Source organism: Xenopus laevis, chromosome 5S (assembly GCF_017654675.1).
Source record: "Xenopus laevis strain J_2021 chromosome 5S, Xenopus_laevis_v10.1, whole genome shotgun sequence".
Lineage (NCBI taxonomy): Eukaryota > Metazoa > Chordata > Amphibia > Anura > Pipidae > Xenopus > Xenopus laevis.
Genome location: NC_054380.1, coordinates 143,193,565 through 143,217,937, shown reverse-complemented (window position 1 = coordinate 143,217,937; position 24,373 = coordinate 143,193,565). Strand labels below are relative to the sequence as shown.

The following is a 24,373-nucleotide window of genomic DNA, read 5'->3' as shown; positions in this document are numbered from 1 at the left end:
GTGGCCAATGAGACCATGATTCCCACTCCTCTTCCAGATGTCTCAAAAAGAGCCATTTAGACTCCCTGTAACTCCAACCCTGTTACACCAGGGATCCTTCCTACATCCAGGGCCTGGGCCCTGACTACCTGGAATCTGAAAGGCTTAAACTGCAGGGGAAAGGTCTCTCTGATGGAGCTATAAAAACCTTAATAGCATCCAGGAAAATGTCCACCTCTACCAAATACAGTAAGATCTGGGAGAAATTCTTTCACTGGGGACATGAAAAGTTTGGAACTGATTTTATTTCCGAAGTTACTATTGTGGGATTTTTTCAATCAGGACTAGAGATAAACCTCAGTACCTCTACCCTGAAAGGTCAGTGTGACAATTTATATTTCTTTTGTGTGTATTTTAAGGGGGGTTAGACATTGCAGGCTCTGTGCAGGTTTATTACCTCCTGCTGTTTTATGGTCTTTTGCTGCAAGCAGACCCCTGTCTCTCCCTGTGTCCCACTCCCCCCCCCCCCCATAGGATGTTTATATATATCCACCAGGGAGCCATTTTTCCTTTGTTCTCTGAGGACCATGTGGGTTTTGGCTTAACTTCAGGCAGTGAAGGTGAATGGCTGATGGGCCAAATGGTCCTGATAGCCTAGTATAGCCCAATCTGAGTGGCTCAGGGACTTGTCAATCATCCTTAGGAATGTGCCCCTACTTTTGGGAAAACCCTTGCGCAGCCTCGTCCAAGTTAGTCTATGCAGAGGAAGCAACCCAGTCAACAAGTTGTGCAAGGACTCCCTGGATCTCCGAAACCAGGATTAAGCTAAACCTCTTCTTCCTCGGAGGCCATTTACAGTTTCTTACAATAGGGATGTAAGTGGTCGTTTTTTTGAACATTTTCACCTTTTCTTTACTGTGCTGTATGTGTATAATATATATTGCTATTTGTAAATATTGTGTGCTGTGAACGTCTCCTATTAAATTCCAATTAATAACTCAACTGGCTTGGCTGATGAAAAGTACCTGCATTTTGATCCTTTTTGGGGTTTGCATAGTAACTTTGCTTACATTGTTAATTTGTAGTGGGGCCCTAGGCTGTCTGGTACCTCTGAGACCTACAGGTTTATAGGAGCTCAGTGGGCCCAGACAGATAGGATTTGGGGTGTAGGTGAGTGGACATATTAATCACCAGGTGGTCACATGCTACCCAAGCGCTGTGGCGCTTTCTAAAGTTTTGGGGCAACTCAGGGAGATCCAGTGAAGCACCATCCGTGGGGTCAGAGGACCTGGGTGCATTCAGGCTGGTTTTGAGTTGTGCCTGTTGCAGAGGTGAATCTAGAGTAGGCCTCTTTTGGATTAGCCTGGGAGTATTAGTAATTTTTATAGTCTTCTTTTTATTTTTGCCCACTTAGTACACCTGGTGGACGGAACTACCCCCCAGTTTCGTCACAGTCAGGTATCAGCAATCTCCACTTACATGGACAAAGAGTGGTCATCCTCCCCTCTGATAAAGAAATTATTTAAGGCTCTAGCCAGAATGCGTCCTCAAGTAAAAGACACAGTTCCTCCCTGGGACCTCTCCTTAGTATTGGAGGCTCTAACTAAAACACCCATCGAACCTATAGAGAACATCCCTCTGAAGAACCTCATGATGAAAACCACATTCCTTCTGGCCATATCTTCAGCATGAACAATAGGAGAACTACATTCACTCTCAGCTAGGGAAAACAAGATTTTTTTCCTTCATGATAAAGTCATCCTCAAAACCCAGGACAACTTTGTTCCTAAGGTAGCTACACATCTCACGACATAGTGCTCCCGACCTTCTTTGACAACCCTCAAAATGAAGAAGAAATTAGACTCCATCACCTTGATGTAGTAAGGTACCTTTCAACCCATCTACAAAGAGTGGCAAGCTTCAGACAATCTGACAGCCTCATCCTGCTTCACGGAGGATCAAGAAGAGGGCCTCCAAAAAAGTAATCTCTCAATGGATCAGAGAATGCATACAAATGGTTTACTCCTCTCAGACAGTACCTGGGCCGTCTTCTCTTAAAGCACACTCCACCAGAGGGATAGCAGCATCTTGGGCCCTCCATGCCCAAGTATCAGCAGACGACATATGTAGAGCAGCTACATGGAAATCTCTACATACCTTCTCTAAAGACTACTGCTTCGACGTGTATTCCAATAATTTAGGCAGTTTTGGGCGCAGTGTCCTTTCAGCAGCGTCAATAAAAGTTTCAAAGTAATCCCTCCCTATGTGTTTGCTTTGTACATCGCTTTAATTGCCCTCTGCCATGAGTAAGTACAGGAAAACAGAAAATCTTATACACACTTACTGTGATTTCCATTTCCTGGACTGGAACATGGCAGTGGGCAGGGGTTCCCTCCCCTACCTGCAATTCCATCCACGACCCCTACCCCACCCCCCCACACACAAAAGGCACAGACATGGAGAAGGGTCATAGCGAGGGACAGTCACGTTACCCCAGGTTCCACTGAAGCTTCCCCCAGGGCACCAAATCCTTGGCCTGAGGCAGAGCCCAAACTCAATGTGCCCCCAGAACCCGTGGAAAAGATCCATTTAAAGGTTTACATATAAAAACCATAAAAAATGCTAAAAGCATGCCAAATGGCTGTGGCCAAATATAAAAATGATGTCGCTGGTCAGAAGGCTGCAGAAGAGAATAAAAGCAACATAAAAGCTTGAAATTGCATCGTACAGATGTGCCGGACCCAGTTGTGAGTCAGGAACCCCCCGTAGGGGCACAATTCCCAGACTTTCATGAACTACACCCCAGGCCAGATGATCAAATGTTTCTCCAAAACTACTACACTTGATCTTAATGCTCCCATACACGGGCTGATTAAAGCTGCTGACAGACCATGGGGCAGATTTACTAAAGAGCAAAGTGGCTAATGCTAGTGACCTCTCCCCAGTATTGCCACAGGGATTTCGCTAGTGAAACTGACCAGAAGGGGTGAGAGGAATATTAGGTGGGTAACTGAGAGGACAGAAGGGGTGAGAGGAATATTAGGTGGGTAAATGGAAGGACAGAAGGGGTGAGAGGAATATTAGGTAAGTAACTGGAAGGACAAAAGGGATGAGGGGAATATTAGGTGGGTAACTGAGAGGACAGAAGGGGTCATGGGAATATTAGGTGGGTAACTGAGAGGACAGAAGTGGTGAGAGGAATATTAGGTGGGTAACTGAGAGGACAGAAGGGGTCATGGGAATATTAGGTGGGTAACTGGGAGGACAGAAGGGTTGAGGGGAATATTAGGTGGGTAACTGGGAGGACAGAAGGGGTGAGAGGAATATTAGGTGGGTAACTGGAAGGACAGAAGGGGTGAGGGGAATATTAGGTGAGTAACTGGAGGGTGTGGAGAATATTAGGTGGGTAACTGGAGGGTGTGGAGAATATTAGGTGGGTAACTGGAAGGACAGAAGGGTGAGGGGAATATTAGGTAGGTAACTGTAAGGACAGAAGGGGTGAGAGGAATATTAGGTGGGCAACTGGAAGGACAGAAGGGGTGAGAGTAATATTAGGTGGGTAACTGACAGTACAGAAGGGTAAGTAAGTGGAAAACAGAAAATCTGAACACTTACCGTGATTTTCATTTCCTGGACTGAAGGATGGCAATGGGGCAATAAGGGGTTAATCCCCCACCGGAAGGCGGCACAGGAAGTACAATAAAAGTCCATCCAGGTCCCCCAATCCCCATCTCAATGACTGGAGACCATACCATGCTTCAGTCCAGGAAATGAAAATCACTGTAGGTATGTTAAGATTTTCTGTTCTCCTGTCCTTAGCATGGCAGTGGGCCAATAAGGGGATGTAAAAAGCAGAACACATAGGGAGGGATTACTCAGGAACTTTTATTGCAGCTGCTGAAAGGACACTTAGCCCAAATCCAGCTAGGTTTTTAAACATCAAAACAGTAGTGTTTTGAAAAAGTGTGTAGGTTTTTCCAGGTAGCAGCTTTGCAGATCTCATCAGCTGGAACTTGGGCACGGAAGGCCCAAGACGCCGCTATACCTCTGGTGGAGAGTGCTTTGACTGATGATGGCCCAGGTACTGTCAGAGGAGTAGGCCATGAGAATGTATTCTTTGATCCATGCTGAGATCACTTTTTTGGAAGCCCCCATGCCTCGTCTGGCGACCTCCGAAGAGAAGATTTTCAGATTTCCTGAAACTTGACACCTTGTGTAGATAGAGCTTTAGGCATCTCACCACATCGAGATTATGGAGTCTTTTCTCTTCTTCGTTCTTAGGATTCTCAAAAAAGGAAGGAAGCACTATGTCTTGAGACATGTGGAATTTTGTGGCAGCCTTGGGAATGAAGTTATCTCGAGTTTTTGGAGTGACTTTATCGTGAAGGAACTGGATCTTAGTTTCATCAGATGATAGAGCGTATAGTTCTCCTACTCTTTTTGCCGAGGATATGACAAGTAGGAAGACCGTCTTCAATGTCAGAATTTTTAGCGGTATGTCATCTAGAGGTTCTGAGTTTTATCCTTTCAATTTCCATGCAGTTATGGCCCAGTACCCTGGATCTGGGTGCAGTAGAGATCCCTGGTGCAAAAGGTTCGGAGTTACAGGGAGTCTGAAGGGACATCTTGAGACATCTGGAGTAAAAGGGGGAACCAGAGTCTTCTCGGCCACCAGGGGGCTATGAGGATGGCCTGGGCTTTGTCCTCCTGAATTTTTTTGATGGACTTTTCTAACATTGAAATTGGAGGGAATGTGTAAGCTAATTGGAAGTTCCATTGGAAGAAGAAGGCATCCCAGAAGGTCGCTTTGGGGTCCTTGTCCCATGAGCAGAACACTGGATTCTTCTTGAAAGGTAGCCATCAGATCTATGGACGGTTGACCCCACTTTAGGCAGATTAGGTTGTAAACCTGTTGATTCAACTCCCACTCCCCAATAGCCGGGAATTTCCTGCTTAGGAGATCCGCTAGAGAGTTTGATGGCCCTGGTATGTAGGCTGTGAAGTTGTCCGCGTTTTTTGAGCCCATTCGAGAATAGTTGTGGTCAAGTGCAACAGTTGTTTGGATCTGGTTCCTCCCTGGTTGTTTATGTAACTCACTGTGGTTAGGTTGTCTGATTTGATCAGGATAGATTTCTTCCGGAGATGTTTTTGGAAGTGCAGGATCGCTAGTAGAATGGCCTTCAGTTCCCTCCAGTTGGAGGATTTTTTGCTTTCCATGGTTGTCCACTTCCCTAGAATTTTGGAAATGTTTGAAGTGTGCTCCCCACCCCGCTCTGCTTGCATCCATAGTCAGTGTTTCCCATATAGGGGAAGCGATAGATACTGGAACAAGCCGTCAAATCTGGAACAGACAACTGCAAATGAATTCTCCATGGAAGCATCCATGGATCTCGTTAGACTCTCGGCCAAAGCCATGGGCCTTAGTGTGGTGGCCAGTAGAGCTCTCTGGCTGTGTCACTGGCATGCAGACCCTCAAAGTAAACAAAACATTTGCTACCTCCACTTCGAAGGGTGACTACTGTTTGGTGAACGACTCAACAAGATCATATCAAAAGCCTCTGCAGGAAAATCGCCTTTCCTTCCTCAAGAGAAAAAAGATAAGAGGCCCTTTAGAAAATATCCCCAGCAGGAGGCTAAACAGTATAGGCCAGGAAAGCCCTCCACCAGGCAACCCTGGAGAAGAACCCAGGGACAGGGGGCACCCAGAAGAAGGGACTTCAAACAAGATAAAAAATTTGCTTGAGGGTGCGCGAGCCCCTGTGTCTTGCCTTGGAGGAAGACTTCAGAATTTCAGGACAATGTGGGCTCACACACTTTGAGATTCCTCTCTTAAGGGGGGACTCCTATATAGTAAGGTATTATAACTATTTACTGCTGCTTGTTGTTTGAATCAATCAAAATGGAAAACTGTAACACTAATTTGGTTATTGTCTCTTTAAATAGCAACTTACCCTTGGCAATCCAGGGGCCCTGAGTCCCTTTTGCATATGAAAAGTACTGGGAACTGGGAATTACAGCGCAGTGCCTCCACCTAATGAACACTGAGGAACACACCTCAGGGGGTTCCACTAGGAATAATAAAACACACAGTTTGCAAATGAACAAATAAAAACTTTATATAAACAGTTTAACACTAGGGCAGACTAATACAGACTTCACTCCTACACTGGGGACACGTGGGACACTACCTAAACCACTATTAGGTGCCTAACTGTTGCTTTACACAGTCCTTGGTAAATATCACAGTCCCAATCCTCTGGAAGGGGTTAATAATCACACATTTCAAATGATTGTCCCTTCCCCAGAGCTCTAATTCCCCAGGTAGCGCTACCTTATTCCCCAAAAGTACCTCTCCCTTTTGAAGTTGGCAGCAGCTCTCTCGTAGCAGGTAAATGGTTAAAAGCAGTCTTCAGTATGGGGCCCCACACTTGTATCCGTGCCAGTATCCTCCCTTGGGTGGCTCACTCACCGGGTGCTCTCAGAGGAATTCACACTGGAGATCACATGCAGCTCTGCAGCAGGATCAATCTCACTAGTGGCCCCTTTCTCCTTCTGAGTTTGCAGCAACTTGGCAGGGGCCAGGCTGGGCTCAATCTCCCCAGATTCAGCAGCTTCTTCTCTGCACCTCACAGAGCTTACAGCTACTCACGCTGGCTCTCTCTGCTCTCTCTCTGGGAGACCCCGTGCCTTTGGCTCCAAAGTCAGGCACACCCTTTCTCCCCAGGATGCACTGGGGTTCCCAGCATATCGGGTCGATATCCAGCATGCAACTGGGCTGGATGATGTCACAGGCAGACAAACAGGGGAAGGATTCCTCATGTCCCCTATATGTCTTAGTGCCTTACCCCCTGGAGCCTGAGCGTCTGCAGCTCATGATTGAGAGTCTGGAGGAAAACAAATGACATTGTCAAGTAATTTGAGGAAATTTCAAAAAGAAATTAACCTCCATATCAGTTACACGTGGGACCAGTGTAGAATACAGGTGCACAGAGATCCTCAGCCTGTGACATATCTGGTCAGAGAAAGGAACGGCGTCTGTTTGAGTTCAGTGACAGACTAACCTGTGATGTGCGCGTCCTTTTGAACCAGCGCATGCGCAAATCCGTAGCGTGATATCGAAAGGCGCCATTAGATTCATGGGCACTCGGCGACTTATTGCGCTTGCGTTACCTCCAGTGATCACATTGTGACTGATTGTGCCATCGGCAACAAAAGCCTGAAGCCCCTGGAACACTGAACAAGTAAAGCCCTGGGTCCCAGGCGCCTCAGAGGGAGAGAGAAGCAGTGTAGGTATAGGGGCATCTTCCACAGGACAACTGAGATGGGCCCCGGGGGACTTGTATTGGACTTCCTGTGATTAACCCCTTATTGGCCCACTGCCGTGCGACGGACAGGAAAGTGGGATTCCCACCTCACTCCATTACAACTAACATGGAATTGACAGGCTACGACTAATTAGCAATTCATTTAGATGGATGCTGCAGACTGAACTGATTTCTGTGCCGCCCTGTATGTAAATGAAGTCATTAATAACTAGTGCTACACACTGTGGATCTCAGGTGGGAGTGAGTACAAAGGGCTGCTCCTATTATTTATCACTGAATCACTATAAGAGAGAAGCAGAAAGAGACAGGAAACTATTTCTACACAGAATCCACAGAGAAATCCTGAGGGGAGACTGAGCGAGGGACGCGCATGCGCAGTGTTGCACAGAATGAGGCGCAGCGGAAGTGATCATCCTGTTACCGGAAGCGCCTCGGGAGCCGCTCAGAGAGACATCCAGAGGCTCCGGTTGGGTTAGAAATGGCAGAAGAGGTGATAAAAGACCCGGTAGGAATAAGGGAGGGCGGAGGAGATGTTGTTCCAATGTGTGTGGGTGCGGGCGGGGGAGAATGTCACGAAGTGTGAGTGTTACAGGCCCGAGCCTTTCTCTTTGTCACTCAGTGCGGAGTCTGCGGACGGACCGGGGAAATCCGGTAGCGCCGCTCAGGGGGGAGCGAGTGTTGCGCTTGGGCGGAGCTACAGGGGGCGTGGAAGGTCCTTAAACTATGGGCGGGGCCAGACGAGCTTGGGGCGTGGTTTGCTGTGAGTGTATGGGCTGATGTGGGGAGGAGTCAGGGGAGTCATCGGATGTGGGGTACATGGAGGAGGTTATATAGGGGAGTCATGGGATGTGGGGTACATGGAGGAGGTTATATAGGGGAGTCATCGGATGTGGGGTACATGGAGGAGGTTATATAGGGGAGTCATCGGATTGTGGGTACATGGAGGAGGTTATATAGGGAGTCATGGGATGTGGGTACATGGAGGAGGTTATATAGGGGAGTCATGGGATGTGGGGTACATGGGGTTATATAGGGGAGTCATCGGATGTGGGGTACATGGAGGAGGTTATATAGGGGAGTCATGAGATGTGGGGTACATGGAGGAGGTTATATAGGGGAGTCATGGGATGTGGGGTACATGGAGGAGGTTATATAGGGGAGTCATGGGATGTGGGGTACATGGAGGAGGTTATATAGGGGAGTCATGAGATGTGGGGTACATGGAGGAGGTTATATAGGGGTGTCATGGGATGTGGGGTACATGGAGGAGGTTATATAGGGGAGTCATGGGATGTGGGGTACATGGAGGAGGTTATATAGGGGAGTCATCGGATGTGGGGTACATGGAGGAGGTTTATAGGGGTCATGGAGTGGGGTACATGGAGGAGGTTATATAGGGAGTCATGGATGTGGGCATGGAGGAGGTTATATAGGGAGTCATCGGATGTGGGTACATGGAGGGGTTATATAGGGATCATGAGATGTGGGGTACATGAGGAGGTTATATAGGGGTTATGGGATGTCATGGAGGGAGGTTATATAGGGGATCATGGATGTTGGGTACATGGAGGAGGTTATATTAGGGAGTCATCGGATGGTGGGGTACATGGAGGGAGTTATATAAGGGAGTCATGAGATGGGGGTACATGGAGGAAGGTTTATATACATCGGATGTGGGGTACATGGAGGAGGTTATATAGGGGAGTCATGAGATGTGGGGTACATGGAGGAGGTTATATAGGGGTGTCATGGGATGTGGGGTACATGGAGGAGGTTATATAGGGGAGTCATGAGATGTGGGGTACATGGAGGAGGTTATATAGGGGAGTCATGAGATGTGGGGTACATGGAGGAGGTTATATAGGGGAGTCATCGGATGTGGGGTACATGGAGGAGGTTATATAGGGGAGTCATCGGTATGTGGGGGTACATGGAGGAGCCTTATATAGGGGAGTCATGAGATGTGGGGTACATGGAGGAGGTTATAAGGGGAGTCATGGGAGGAGGATTAGTATAGGGGTTGTGATGTGTGGTACATGGAGGACGGTTATATAGGGAGTCATCGGAGTGGGGTACCAGGAGAGGTTATATAGGGGAGTCATGAGATGTGGGGTTACATGGAGGAGGTTATATAGGGGGAGTTCATCGGATGTTTATTATGGGTACATTGGAGGAGGTATATATTATATAGGCGGATTCATCGGATGTGGGGTACATGGAGAGGTTATATAGGGAGTCATGAGGATGTGGGTACATGGAGGAGGTTATATAGGGGTGTCATGGGATGTGGTCATGGAGGAGGTTATATTTATGAGATGTGTGGTACATGGAGGATGTATATAGGGGATTCATCGGATGTGGGGTACATGGAGGAGTTATATAGTGGGAGGTCATCGGATGTGGGGTACATGGAGGAGGGTTATATAGGCGCGGAGTTCATGGAGATTGTGGGTACATGGAGGAGGTTATATAGGGTGTCATGGGATGTGGGAATACATGGAGGAGGTTATATAGGGGAGTCATCGGATGTTGGGTACATGGAGGAGTTATATAGGGGAGTCATCGGATGTGGGGTACATGGAAGGAGGTATATATAGGGAGTCATGAGATGTGGGGTACATGGAGGAATATCATAGGGGTACATGGGATGTGGGGTACATGAGGAGGTTATATAGGGAGTCATCGGATGTGGGGTACATGGAGGAGGTTATATAGGGGAGTCATCGGATGTGGGGTACATGGGAGGAGGTTATATTAGGGGAGTCATGAGATGTGGGGTACATGGAGGAGGTTATATAGGGGAGTCATGAGATGTGGGGTACATGGAGGAGGTTATATAGGGGAGTCATCGGATGTGGGGTACATGGAGGAGGTTATATAGGGGAGTCATCGGATGTGGGGTACATGGAGGAGGTTATATAGGGGAGTCATGAGATGTGGGGGGTACAGGAGGAGGGTTATATAGGGGGTCATGGATGTGGGTACATGGAGGAGGTTATATAGGGAGTCATCGGTGGGTACATGGAGGAGGTTATATAGGGGAGTCATCGGATGTGGGGTACATGGAGGAGGTTATATAGGGGAGTCATCGGATGTGGGGTACATGGAGGAGGTTATATAGGGGAGTCATGAGATGTGGGGTACATGGAGGAGGTTATATAGGGGTGTCATGGGATGTGGGGTACATGGAGGAGGTTATATAGGGGAGTCATCGGATGTGGGGTACATGGAGGAGGTTATATAGGGGAGTCATCGGATGTGGGGTACATGGAGGAGGTTATATAGGGGAGTCATGAGATGTGGGGTACATGGAGGAGGTTATATAGGAGAGTCATGGGATGTAGGGTACATGGAGGAGGTTATATAGGGGTGATGTGTGGTACATGGAGGAGGTTATATAGGGGAGTCATCGGATGTGGGGTACATGGAGGAGGTTATATAGGGGAGTCATGAGATGTGGGGTACATGGAGGAGGTTATATAGGGGTGTCATCGGATGTGGGGTACATGGAGGAGGTATATTAGGGGAGTGGGATGTGGGGTACATGGAGGAGGTTATATAGGGGAGTCATCGGATGTGGGGTACATGGAGGAGGTTATATAGGGGTGCCCAGGATTTCCCAGAAGGCATTGCTTGGCACAATAGTCATTGTCTGAGGCTTGTGCTGAAATAATAAAGAGGGACAATACTTTTCCTGGGACGGCCGTGGGTTAATGCTGATCATTTAGGGCCCAGTAATTGTATAAAGGAAAGAGAACATGAGGGTTTAGTAAATAAAAGGGGCAAGTGGAGGTTTCAGTATAAGCTTTGTGTATTTCCCCTTTAATCTGCCATGTGTTTGGGTCTGATGTTCCTTGGCCTCCCTGCGTGTGGATCGTCCCATTCTCATGTACATCAGCCCTTGTCTCATTAGTAGCCACTTCATTAGACTGGGAGCCCAGAGAGACTAAGTACATGTAGCTGCTGCCAACTCTATTGTTTATTGGCAGAATAATGGGCCCTCCCAGCGCTTAGCGATTGGACAACACAACTAAATTGCATTGGCTAAAGATGGAGGCTGCTGAGTCAGGGGAGGGGCAGGAAATGTGGGAAGCTGATTGGTTTCTTTTGCTCCAGGGCACAGTGACATTTAATGACGTGGCAGTTTATTTCTCCTTCCACCAATGGGAACTGCTGGAAGACTGGCAGAAACTGCTGTACAAGAATGTCATGAAGGAGATTCATGGGGCGCTCACTGCTCTTGGTACGTTTTCTTTCTCTCCCCCCTCCAGCTCATTTACTGCACCTCCTTCTCCCTGTCTCCTTCTGTGTCTCCCCAATCTCCAGCCTGCGCCTCATTCCTATTCTCCATATTCCCCTGCTGTGTCTCCCCAATCTCCAGCCTGCGCCTCATTCCTATTCTCCATATTCCCCTGCTGTGTCTCCCCAATATCCAGCCTGCACCTCATTCCTATTCTCCATATTCCCCTGCTGTGTCTCCCCAATATCCAGCCTGCACCTCATTCCTATTCTCCATATTCCCCTGCTGTGTCTCCCCAATATCCAGCCTGCACCTCATTCCTATTCTCCATATTCCCCTGCTGTGTCTCCCCAATATCCAGCCTGCACCTCATTCCTATTCTCCATATTCCCCTGCTGTGTCTCCCCAATATCCAGCCTGCACCTCATTCCTATTCTCCATATTCCCCTGCTGTGTCGTGACTTTTTTGGTCCCGTTTGGAAGGTTATGAAATTGCCAACCCTGGGGTTCTGGTGAAGGTGCAGCAGTCGGATGAGCCGAGTTACAGCAGAAATAATAAAGAGGAGATTAAATATAAAGGTGAGAGACACTGCAGCTCTAGTGTTGTGTTACTGCAGCTCTAGTGTTGTGTTACTGCAGCTCTAGGGTTGTGTTACTGCAGCTCTAGGGTTGTGTTACTGCAGCTCTAGTGTTGTGTTACTGCAGCTCTAGTGTTGTGTTACTGCAGCTCTAGTGTTGTGTTACTGCAGCTCTAGTGTTGTGTTACTGCAGCTCTAGTGTTGTGTTACTGCAGCTCTAGTGTTGTGTTACAGCAGCTCTAGTGTTGTGTTACTGCAGCTCTAGTGTTGTGTTACTGCAGCTCTAGTGTTGTGTTACAGCAGCTCTAGTGTTGTGTTACTGCAGCACAATGTGTGGCCCTTGTTGACCTTTCTCGCTGCTTATTTAGGGCCCTCACAGATCAGACCAGACATTCTGCTGCGGGTGAAAATGGAAGAGGCATTTAGTGACCGAAGCTGCCAGACTTGTGTTCCAAAAGAGGAGGAGGAGCTAGAGCTGAGAGAAGAGGAGGAGGAGGAGGAAGAAGAGTTTAGCACAGACTCCAGTGAGTAGCTGAGGAAATGTCCGCTAGTCTGTTGTAACATGAGAGACACATACAGCTACGTGTTTAACAGAACCAGAGATTTGTCTCAACTACAGGATCCCCCATGTATTGGTTAGAAGCAGAGCTATACTATTAGAATCTACTGCCAAAGGGAAGCAATATGGCACCTCCCTCCCATCTGTGTAACTAAAACTAGAGCATAATTCCTTATACTCTGGGTACCCAAGTATGATCACATGACTAAGCTGTTAAATATCAGTGCTGGGCACATGCTCTGTATCATTTCCATTCTCCTCAGGTTGGACCTGCCCTTCTGCTTTGGGACTCACATATATATACTGTATATATAGAATATTCTGCTTTACTTTGCAGGTGCTGCAGTGTTTAACCCCGAGCTGTCTCTTTGGATCAAGCAGGAAGATGAACCTGGAGATCAGAGCTCATCCATGGACGATGTTATTGATGTAACACCAAGCAGAGGTGAGCAGAGCTTTTCCCAACCTAAACCCTCAAGCTCAACACTGACTTATTTTGTGCTCTATGTAATTGGGGGGCAGATAATCAGTGTGTGGGGGACAGGGAGAGGGAGCTGAGAGCAGCATTGTTGCTTTAATACTGATCTCTGTTCTTTTCACTAGAATCTGATTCTTTTATCGACATAATACCCCTTCAGCCTGTCACTGGTCACTCTATTCATCTGACCTTATGTTTTACCTTTACTCTGCTCCATCTTTATTACATAAGAAAGCTGCCCCCCCCCAACTGGACTGGTGGGCTCCCTTTCCAGAAGAACTATTGGCCCACCTTATCAATAAAGATGCTGGCAGCCATTGCATGGGAATGGTCCGTTTCCATGACAGCCTGCTTGATTGGCAGCTTTTTCTGTGTGAGTAGGAGGGGCAGAGTGAGAGGCGGGTCAGTTGTATTCGAATGTGCTGATATTTAGTGACCAGGAAGCTGCCATGTTGTGCCACAGGTCCATACGTTTTTGTCAAATCCTAAATCAAAGTGAACGAAACAGTTGTTTTCCCCAGACATTTTCACAAAAAAAGTGCCTTTATTAAACATTGGAATGACACTAATTTGCACCAGCTATTGAGCTCTCACCTTGTTATTGATAGTGATCTACAAGGAGCGAAGTTTGAGCGACAGGCATCGGGTAATTAAACTTGCCCAAAAAGGAAAATCGCAGCGAGAGATCAGCAGACTAACTCTGATTCCCAAATCGACTGTTGGCTATATAATCAGGCGCTATAAAGAGACCGGGCTGATTGAGTTGCAGACGGGAAGAGGGCGGAAGCAGAAGCAGTGTGACGCTATTGGAGGAGACATGGACACCAAGCACTTTCTCTTTACACCAAAAATGGCTGCCGGGAAAGGAGAGAACTTTGGGATGCAAGTAACCACTCAGAGCATGAGAAATTTCCTACCTCCATAATCACGAGTTTATTGCACTAAATCCCCCCAATCAGTGTAAATATCAGGACTGGACAATATCACCAAAGTAAAGCAACTTTAAGGCTTTTGTGCAGCCATGGGAGATCTCATCAGACTGCCCATTATTGGGATTGCTTTCTAACTCTCAACCAATTAAAGGCATGTGCAGTCTGATGAGACTTTCCAGCATTCCGTGTGAACCACAGAGCTAGCTCTTACGGAGGTCATTCATTGGTAGGGTTTTGGCCTTCCTCTGGCTCAAGCTAGCTCTTTTATTCACATACAAAAGGTTCAACTTGATGGCCGTGTGTCATTTTTCAGCCTTAATTACTACGTGTTATGTTCAGGGATTGGCCCACAGATACGCTCTAATTTGCCATACACACTGATGGCTAAATAATTACTGCTCCATTCCACTGTATGATCTCCCAATTCTCCTACTGTCTCTGGATATCAGCAAATTACATTTTTAGTTTGGTCAGATCAGTGTTCCAGAAAGATGGTCTGCGCAAACGTATCCCCCCTTGCCACCTCCAGCTTGACATATCTGGCCAGAAAGTGAGGGAGTAGGGTCCAAATCAGCCAAACTAGCTGAGCCAAGTGTGGGAATGTACAGCCGGGTTTGCTTGGGGCGATGGCCACTAACTGCAAGAACAGCTGGAAAGCAGCAGAGAACACAAACTCTGAAGCACAAGAAGTAATGTTTTTCTACAAGACATTGCCTTTCAATGGGACTAATCCTGCTGCTGAGCCCACCCTTAACCTGGGAACCAACATTCCCGGCAGCGCTTGGCTAAACATGGCACCCGAGCACTCGCCCTGCTTTATAGGAATTTCCAAATTTTAACTTGGTGGTAACGCTGAGGTTTTTTTATTGTTTGAAACAACTTTTTCATTAAATTGCTATACAATTTTAGAGTTTGACAAAAATAGGTTAAATATGAGAAAAACTGTGTTATATGAGCACAAAATGTCAACTGATCAATTAAATTATTTGTTTGACCCCGTTTTATTGCAACTGCATCTGCCTTAATCTGTCTGTCTGTCGGTGCTGTTTCTGTCGGTCCAAAGTTCAGCCGATGTCTGATACAAAACACACTGCATCCACTATATCCACTGCCAATCAGTATGGGCATATAGTTATTGTCTGCTCAGAACCTTCCTAAGCACCAGTGCTGCCATATTGTTTGAATCACACAGTGTGGTAGAAAGGAATGCTCTGCGCAGACAATAAACCAAACATTAGCCATTCACTTCTGCTGATTTGGCCCAAACATCTCCATAAATGACGACTGCTCAGAGCTCTGCTGGTGGAAACATTGACTAGCCAAACAACTGGATCTTCTGCTTGAGTGGCCAGATAAATCCTTGTATTTTAGCTGAAGGATATGGAATATAGATAGATAGATAGATAGATAGATAGATAGATAGATAGATAGATAGATAGATAGATAGATAGATATAGAATATAGTTTATATACACAGAATGACATGTGACTTTTGGCTTTACTAATACTAGGGCCAAAGCTCTTTCTATTGGCTATTAATGTTCTCTATGCTTTCTGTATAGTTCTCAATTCGCACTTTATCTTAAGACTTTCCTCCTGCATTGTGCTTATTACAGGGGAAATTTGGGAGGGGGGGGGGTACCTGCTGAATTGCACTTAGTACAGGGAAAACTTGGGGCTGTTCCTGCTCTATTGTGCTTAGTGGAGGGGCTGTACCTGTTGAATAGTTCTTAGTACTGGTGAAACTGTGGGAGGTAGGCTATACCTGCTGAATTGAGCTTGTACAGGTATGGGACCTGTTATCCAGAATGCTCGGGACCTGGGGTTTTCTGAATAACTTTCTGTAATTCGGATCTTCATGCCTTAAGTCTACTAGAAATCAATTTAAACATTAAATAAAGCCAATAGGCTGGTTTTGCCTCCAATAAGGATTAATTATATCTTAGTTGGGATCAAGTACAAGCGACTGTTTTATTATTACACAGAAAAAGGAAATGAATTTTAAAAATTTGGATTATTTGGATAAAACGGTGTCTATTGGAGACAGCCATTCCGTAATTCGGAGCTTTCTGGATATCGGGTTTCCGGATAAGGGATCCTATACCTGTACAGGGAAACTTGCAGGGAGGGGGGCTGTTCCTGCTGAATTGAGCTTAGTACAGGGGGGCTGAATTGTTCTTAGTAGCGGGGGACATCTCTGCAGTTACTGGGGCCTCTAACCCAATCTATGAGCTCCTTTTTTGTTTCGTATTGGTTCCATCTCTGGTGCTGCTCCCTGATGTGACTCTTGTTTGGGTCGAGTATCTCCATGTTCCACAATGAATATATCTGTGATGTACTGTACCCCCACACCCCATTTGCCCATTTGCTTTAGGCTCATTCAGTGCCAAGATACAGATGTAATGTGAATGTCCCGCTCATGTCAAGCCTCTGCACGCTGATCAAACACTGCTTTATATGTAATGAGGTTTTACAAGTTGAGACATTACTAAACCTCCCAGCTCTGGGTTCGTCTCCATGTGAGATTTAGGACTTCTCTAAGTAAATTTTTCCCACCATTTGCTGGTAATGTGGGGATGTAATGCGGTGGGTAGTATGAATGAAGTAGTAACAACAGGACCATGTAGAATCCTTATGCCCCACCCATGGGTATCTCCTGGCACAAGACAGCCATGTTTGTATGCATAGATATCAGGCTTTATCGCCTTGGGCTGGCTCTTCTCCCGGCACACACCTGTAACCTGGTTCATTCCTGTCCCTTCCAGCACCAATCACCGCGGGCACCCCTGGAGGGACACACAACGGCAGCAGATCAAGCAACAAAACCATGACGGTTCACAAGCGGAATGGGCTGAAGCTGCGAGACAAGATCTTGGTGCTTTGTGGCTATGCAAACAGCGAGTCTGTAGGGACTCTGGCAACGCAGTTTGGAGTCAGCAAGTCGCAGATTATGCAGATCATCAAGCGCCGGGAGGAGCTCATTGCCGCTCTGCAGAACAACGTGAGTGGGGACCGTATCAGGAGACAGAGGAGAACCACCAATGACAAGCTGAACTCCACCGTGTGGGAGTGGCTACTCTCTACTAGGGACAGCAATGTCACCCTTTCAGGTCGGATCATCCGAGAGAAAGCACTGGAGATTGCCAGTCAGTTGGGCATCCGGGACTTCAAGGCTTCCAATGGTTGGCTGGACAGCTTTAAGAAAGCTCACAATATCCAACGCTGCTCTGCCCCTTTCGCTATGGCGAGTTTTGGCAATGATAGGCTTGATGATTGGCTGTGCCAAATGAGCGCAGTGGATGAGCACTAAGATTTGGCTGGACGCTGTTCTGCCCTTGTATGGGGGGCAACATGTTCCCTGGTATTGTCCTCAGTATTGGCAAATGATATCTGCTATTTATTTTTCTATTTTTATGTAATTGAGCTACTTTTTGTATCCACATGACCTCAAATCTGTTTGCCCCTGGATGTGCCTTAATGGCAGAAATGTGTCTTGTTGTCTCCACTCTCCATGCGGTGTGGTCTTGGACTCCCTAAAATCATCTCCAGACCCACATTTGTGGGCGCTGCCAGGAAGTGTTTACCAGAAGTTACCCCACTGGCTTTTCTATTCAAAGTTATTGCCCTTATGCTTGTAAGCAAGTTGGACTTGATCCATGTCTGACACACCAGAGGTGCTTGAACTGTGTCCCTCCTTTCTCAGGCAATGCTTGGCCTGCAGACCTGTCAACCCCTGTAGCTCTTGTGCCTAGAAAAACCTTGTGCCCATTGGAAATGGCCGTTCTGGTTGCATCACATCTCTTGGTTGTTTTGCTTCTGCCATAATCCTGCCTCACTGTTCTTGTGTCCTGTCCTGGAGGTGCCAAATGTTCTGATCAGATTGGGAGATTTCTTTCCACGTCAGTCACCTAGTAAGTACAACACGAGGGTCAGAGCAATTCTCTGGGGATGGAGCTAATCACTCTGGGCACTGACTGGGAGCTGCATCACTGCAAGGGTGGGAGAGGGGAAATCTAAATGGAAAGCTGTGAGGTGGGGGGATCAGGAGGGTAAAGGGACTGATCATATTGAATGGGGTAGGAGGATATGTAACATGTAGAGGTATTGTGGCATGGAGCCAGTTCTGGCATGGGAATAAGAGGTGGTGTTGGGGTTAGTCTAACTGTGGAGTCCTCCTGACTTAGGGACTTCTTGGATGCCTACGTGACTTGGGGAATGCTGGGACATCTGCCTGACTTGAGAAATAACTGAAAATCCTATCATACTTACTGTGATTTCCTGGACTGAAACATAGCAGTGGGCACAAAAGTCTTAATCCCCCTGTTGAGGGCAAAGTACAGTAAATGATCTACTAAAAAAAGCTTCTGGTCCAGCATGTGCCCAAATCAGTCGACTGGAGACCATACCCTCCCTCAAAAGGGAAGGGAAACCTTTGCCCACTGCCATATTGCAGTTCAGAGAATGAAAGTCAAAGTAAGTATGATAGGATTTTGGGTTTTTATGTTACAGCCACATGGCAGTGGGCACAAAAGAGATTTATCAAGCTAAATAAAGAAGGGAAGAATTTGAATGCAATTATTTATTTAATGTAGCAGAAGAAAGAATGCAATGGCCAAAACCAGCCAACCCAAATGTGTAGTGCTTAAAAAAGTAGACATAGACATAAAATGTCTTTCACTATGTCAAAATAAATTCTCAAGACATCTTACCCTGTCAAGAAAATGAAGTTGCTTCTCTTGTTCAGATTGTAAAAAAAAAAAGGTAGGTAAAATAATATCTTGATATTGATTAAATTTGCTCACTACCTTGAGAAGGAACTTGTTGCAAGTTCTAAGAATTACTTTTTTTGTCATGGAAAAACTCATTTTGGAGTTGCTAGAGGACAAGGCATGCATTTCTTCTACCTTGGTAAAGAAATCTCAAGAAGAAACATGGTTTTTAAGGTGAGAATCCGAAGCTCTATTTCCTCCAATGGTTCCAAATGTGCTTCCATCAGGGCATTTAATACTAAAGAAAAGTCCGATGGAGGTACTTCAGATTTGATGACCGGACTAGCAAGGGCCTGAAAAAATCTCTTGATCAGAGTAAAGGAAGCCCATTGTTGATCTTTATAAACAGAAATTGTCGAAACGTGTGCCTTGAGTATTGAGTTGCTTAAAATTTAATCCACACCTGATAGAAGAAAATACATTTTGCTCACTTCTGAATTAACATGATTGTCCCATGTGCACCAGTCAGAAAATTTCTCCCAAATCTTGGCATATTTTATGGAGGTGGACATTTTCGCAGATGTCAGTAAATTATCTACAGAACGGTCAGTCCTTTTTGCCTCAACTTCAGCCTGTCAATTTCCAAGCAGTCAGAGCCCAGCTGTGGGGTTTGGATGTAACAGTGACCCCGAAACAACTGGAACCACTGGAAGTCTGTAAGGCTCATCCTGAGCCATTTAAAAGCAAAGAGGAAACCAAGGAACTACTAATACCATTTTGCTTTATCCTCCTTTATCTTTCTGATGGTGGTCATAATCATGCACAGAGGAGGAAATATTTAAGCCTATTGAAAGTTGCATGAAAAGGAAACTGCATCCCAAAATTTTGCTCGTTGACCCTTCTCCCATAAACAGAACACTGGGATCTCCTTGTGTCCTCCTACCTTGGACAGATGGGCTTGAGTGAGCTCATGCTGATTTTTTTTCTCATATTTAAGTCACCCTTCAGTTTGTTTTGAAGCCTGGATCTTTTAGGTTGTCTTGATGAAGGCTTTCTTGGTCTATATTGCTTTGAGTCTTACGTTTTACCTTTTTTTTTTTTTTTTTTTTTCCATCTTGTGGGAGTAAGGCATATTTTCCCACCAAAACATTACAAATAATTTGGTCAATACATTTTCCAAAAATAAATTGTCTTTAAAAGGAAGCAAACACGAATTATGTTTCAACTGATGACTAAGAGTCTGCTTGCCGATGCCTAAGCCAAAGCGCTGCGGCCACAACTGCTAACCTCATGGATTTCGAGGTAAACCGGATACCATACAATAGATGCTTCTATTGTAAAATCATTAATAGCTATGATGTCTTGAACCAAATCAATCAACTTCTCTCGCACAACACCAGATTTGATAGCATTCTCCAGTTCATTCATCCAAATAGCTTTGGCTAAATTGGTAACAGCCACCATTGCCTTGCAAGATATTCCACAGCCAATTATAGTTTCTTTAAAATCACGTCCTGACACCCCTCCATGGCATTTTTCAAAGAGACTCCTCCATCCACTGGTAGGGTGGTGCATCTGGCCACTGTGGTAATTGCTTCATCATCTTTTGGAGTGGATTCCCAGAACTTTGAGTCTTCAAAGAAAGTGCACATTTTCTTAATCCCAGAAAATCCCTAGAAATCCCAATCTTCTTCTTGGGGATGTCTCATTCTTCCAGAATTGAATTGTTGTTGATTTGATGAATAGGGAAACAAACTTTTTTTAGACTCCTGACCTAAACATTTTGTAATGTTTAGGGAGATCTTTGGTTTCACATCTTATTGCTCATCATCTTTACCTGAAAGAGACAATTACCCTTTAGACAATAGAATAGTGCAAATCCTTGATAGGCTTGCTGGCAGATCCATCTGATGAAGTGGACAAGCTACTCTTTTTCTCTAGATTATGCATCCGTCTGACAGTGACCTTGTCTACCATGTAGGGATGGGCCAATTTGACCTGCTTTGCTTTCCCAAAATTTGCCAAAATGCACTAAAGTCTATGGGCGACAAATTGTTTTTGACGCACATCATTTTTTTTTTCTCCCATTGGAGTCTATGGGCGTCATTTCTGCTGCGAAAGTCGGCAAAAAGATTTGCTCATCCCTACTGCCTTGTCATTCTGTATCTGTATCCATTCCATTATAAGGAATAATTGTTGAACTGTATAAGCAGAGATTGATAAAACGTGTCCCTTGAGTGTAGAAATGCTTAAATGAAAACTCACCTGATCAAATATTCCAAGATAACATGGTTGTCCTCATCCTTCTTTATACACTAGAGAGAAAAGTTCTTCCAAATATAGCCATATTTAATGGAGGTCGACATATTCCTAGACGCTAACCAGGTCTCCACAGAACTTCAAGGTTAAAAGAGGACTCGGTTTCTTGTTGGTCATCGTCTTTATTTGAAATGAATAAATCTTAGGATAATTACCCTTTAGACACACTAGAATAGTGCAAATCCTTGATAGGCCTGCTGCAAGTTCAACTGGATGAAATGGATGGGAGACTTTCTCCAGATTGTGCACCACTCTGTCTGTGACCTTGTCTACCATGTCATTCATAGATTGTTTTCATCCATATCAGATAACTGTTTAGAAAAATCTGCTACGTCCAGTAACGCCATATTTCCACACACAGGACACTCTCTCCTTGGCATTTTTTGTCTTTGCGACTCCTCTCTGGGTGGAGGGATGCAAAAAATAGAGAGGAGACTTAACCATAATCTTTAGTAGAATAGCCAAATCACATACTTAGCTCTCAAGGAAATAGAACTTACCCCTCTGGAGCCGTCATCACATACTTGTATATCTATAGAAAAAAGACCAACAAGGTTAAATCATAAACTTGAGGCTCCATGAGTAATCAATTCCTCAGGCATACACATGCACCTGCACACTTTAACACAATGTATGACACAGAACTTAATCACAATAGCAGGGAACAATGCTGAGTTTAAATTTGGGTGCCAAAGGCCCTTTAAATCAGATCTGGAAGTTTGTGCATGTGCAGAAGCGCAGGTTCATATAGGTGCAATCTTGCATGGGCATACAGTGTCTTATCGTTCATGTGCCTCTTATGGAGACATGCCATTGCGACTTATTGCAGTGAAAGGCCACAAGCCCACTGGCTTCCCCTGAGACACACAAGGTAATAACCTCAGTCCAAGCAGCTTCAGCAGGAGGGAGAGCCGCTGAGCTGGTATGGGGGGTATTCAACTGGAAGCTCTCTTTATTATACCATTTAAACCAACAACTGGACAAAGTGAGTAACACAACGGCACGATGATCCCCAAACTTATCTGTGTATACAGTTTAAATATTCCATTTGTGATTGGTCCAGGTAAAAGTACAGCAATCAGTGATTGGTTCAGCTAATGGATCAGCCATTGTTCTACTAAAGCCTTATGGTGAGACACAAACTTGTGTCTTTTGTAAGTAGTCGGAGAGCTGCTGTCGGGCACCCCATGGGGTAAGTGATTGGTATGGGAAAAGAGCAATTGCCCCCTATACTGTGAGCACCACTCACATCTCTGCAGGTAATGTTTGCACACCTGGGAATTAAGGCTGTGGACACACAGGTTGTTGTCAGCGGCTGCTTTCAGCCTGCGTATTTGGGCAGATATCGGCCTGTATGCAAAATCAATAGAGCAGGGGCACTGAGCAGATCTGCTTCTTTCAGCCTGCAAAATTACTTACACTGAAATCAGCCTGTGTGTCCATAGCCTAAAGGGAATATGGGAGACATTGCAGCGAAGGGATAGAATAAACACAACTTATGTCCCTTAGACTCTGGAAAAGCACACCGTAAATAATAGGCTCTCCATCTGCATAGGGGCAGTGGTGGGGCAGCAGATGATGGCCCTTTCTTTTTTCTGTATGTTTGAATACAGTGTCTAGTTAAAGGGAGTTGTGCATGTGTATATTGAGAGAGGCCACAGGTTGGCATAATGTCTCTTTTTCTCTCTCTGTCTTCCCAGATAAGGATGGACCCTGCCAGCAAGCAGATCCCCCCATGTGTGAAGAACCCAGCCATCCATTGCCAGAGGTCTTGGTGGAGAACTTACTTCGATACTTTGATGAGGAAAAGGAGAAGCTAGTGCACAGGGCAGGTTCCATGCCAATGGTGCTACCAGGGCACAAGACGAGTTTTATGCCAGATGTGCTGTCAGGGCACAAGACAAGTTTTATGCCAGGGCTGCTGCCAGGGCACAAGGCGAGTTTTATGCCAGGGGTGCTGCCAGGGCACAAGGCAGGTTCAAAGCCAGTGGTGCTACCAGGGCACAAGGCAGGTTTTATGCCAGTGGTGCTGCCAGGGCACAAGGCAAGTTCTATGCCAATGGTGCTACCAGGGCACAAGGCGGGTTTTATGCCAGTGGTGCTGCCAGGGCACAAGGCAAGTTCCATGCCAGGGATGCAGCCAGTCCAGCAGTTGTCCGTGTCAGCAGGTGCTCCCTTCATCTCTATAGATTGGGGTCTTCCTGGGGCAACAGGCAGCTTTCGGGGTAGATTTGATGAGGCCAAGCGGTTCAAATGCACCCATTGTCAGAAGAGCTTCTTGCGCAGTTCTCAGTGGAGGGAACATCAAAGGACCCACACTGGGGAGCGTCCATATCAGTGCCCAAAATGCCCCAAGAGGTTTAGCAGAAGCACCCAGCTGAAAGACCACCAGCGCATTCACACCGGAGAGCGGCCTTATAGCTGCACCGAATGCGGTAAAACATTTACTCACAGTTCCAACCTCATCCACCATAGGAGAACTCATACAGGGGAGAGACCCCACAAGTGCAGCTTGTGCCCCAAAAGCTTCAGCCAAAATTCTGACCTGAACAGGCATCATCGCACCCACATGGCGGGCAATCGACCCCATCACTGCAGCCGCTGCAACCGGACGTTCATATACAAGTCGCAGCTGCGCATGCACAGTCGGGTGCACATTGTGGAGGACATTCTGCAGGGGGTTGAGAAAGGAGTAGACCAGGAATCGTTGGAGTGGGGCAACCTACCCCAATGAGTCGTTCAACCACCCAATCCTCTTTCTATGATATGATGTACATGATGCGTTATGCTCCCACTTGGCTCTGTGCACCCTTTAGCTGCCGCTAATGGGGGTGCCTGACTCTAATGTGGGTGGAAGATGCTAAGTCCGCAGACAATGAGTTCATTTGTTGGACAGTTCTGTAAAAGCTGCACTTGTCTTTATATTGTATCTTCTGTCATGTCATATTGTTTATGGCATGTCTGTGAGCCATAAATGTATAGTTTTTGTTCTGCTTGGTGGCTCGTGGGTCTCAGACTAAAAAGCACCCACTTTTACCTGTTACCATGTTGGGCATATCACGTGGCACACACAGGCCCATACTGTCATCCATTTAGGATAGTTTCGACTTGAACTGGGCACAAACTAATCCGTGTGGACCGAACATTCTGGTCAGAACATGTTTATGTTTGACACCCCCCCCCCAGTAATTTTTTCTGTTTGCCTCTTGGCTTTTATGGGCCTGTAAGACCTGTTGTAGCTAAATGGGGGGGGG

The 24,373-nt window shown here is 46.0% G+C and overlaps 1 protein-coding gene across 5 annotated transcripts; it reads left to right on the top strand.

Moving 5' to 3' along the window:
• Window positions 1-7,616: 7,616 nt before the first annotated feature.
• On the top strand, window positions 7,617-24,112 carry zfp282l.S (zinc finger protein 3-like, zinc finger protein 282-like S homeolog). 5 transcript variants are annotated; one of them, XR_005961680.1, is made up of 7 exons: window positions 7,645-7,809; window positions 11,421-11,547; window positions 12,028-12,123; window positions 12,491-12,646; window positions 13,019-13,126; window positions 16,857-18,002; window positions 22,820-22,956. XR_005961680.1 is itself a non-coding variant. In XM_018266090.2 (6 exons), the coding sequence occupies exons 1-6, from the start codon at window positions 7,783-7,785 to the stop codon at window positions 23,851-23,853; spliced, it is 1,533 nt and encodes a 510-aa protein (XP_018121579.1). In that variant the 5' UTR covers window positions 7,617-7,782; the 3' UTR covers window positions 23,854-24,112. The 5 variants fall into 5 exon arrangements, 4 of the variants coding, with proteins under 4 accessions (XP_018121579.1, XP_018121578.1, XP_018121581.1 ...); XM_018266090.2 differs by lacking the exon at window positions 16,857-18,002 and having other exon boundaries at window positions 7,617-7,794; window positions 22,820-24,112; XM_018266089.2 differs by lacking the exon at window positions 16,857-18,002 and having other exon boundaries at window positions 7,629-7,809; window positions 22,820-24,112.
• The last annotated feature ends 261 nt before the right edge of the window (window positions 24,113-24,373 follow it).

What these genes read in the sequence shown, in the direction of transcription:
- zfp282l.S (XM_018266089.2), top strand. Translation starts at nt 7,783, where the DNA reads ATGGCAGAAGAGGTGATAAAAGACCCG. An exon ending in TGGGGCGCTCACTGCTCTTG is followed by an intron (nt 11,548 to 12,027) that starts GTACGTTTTCTT and finishes CCCGTTTGGAAG; the next exon opens with GTTATGAAATTGCCAACCCT. An exon ending in AGAGGAGATTAAATATAAAG is followed by an intron (nt 12,124 to 12,490) that starts GTGAGAGACACT and finishes CTGCTTATTTAG; the next exon opens with GGCCCTCACAGATCAGACCA.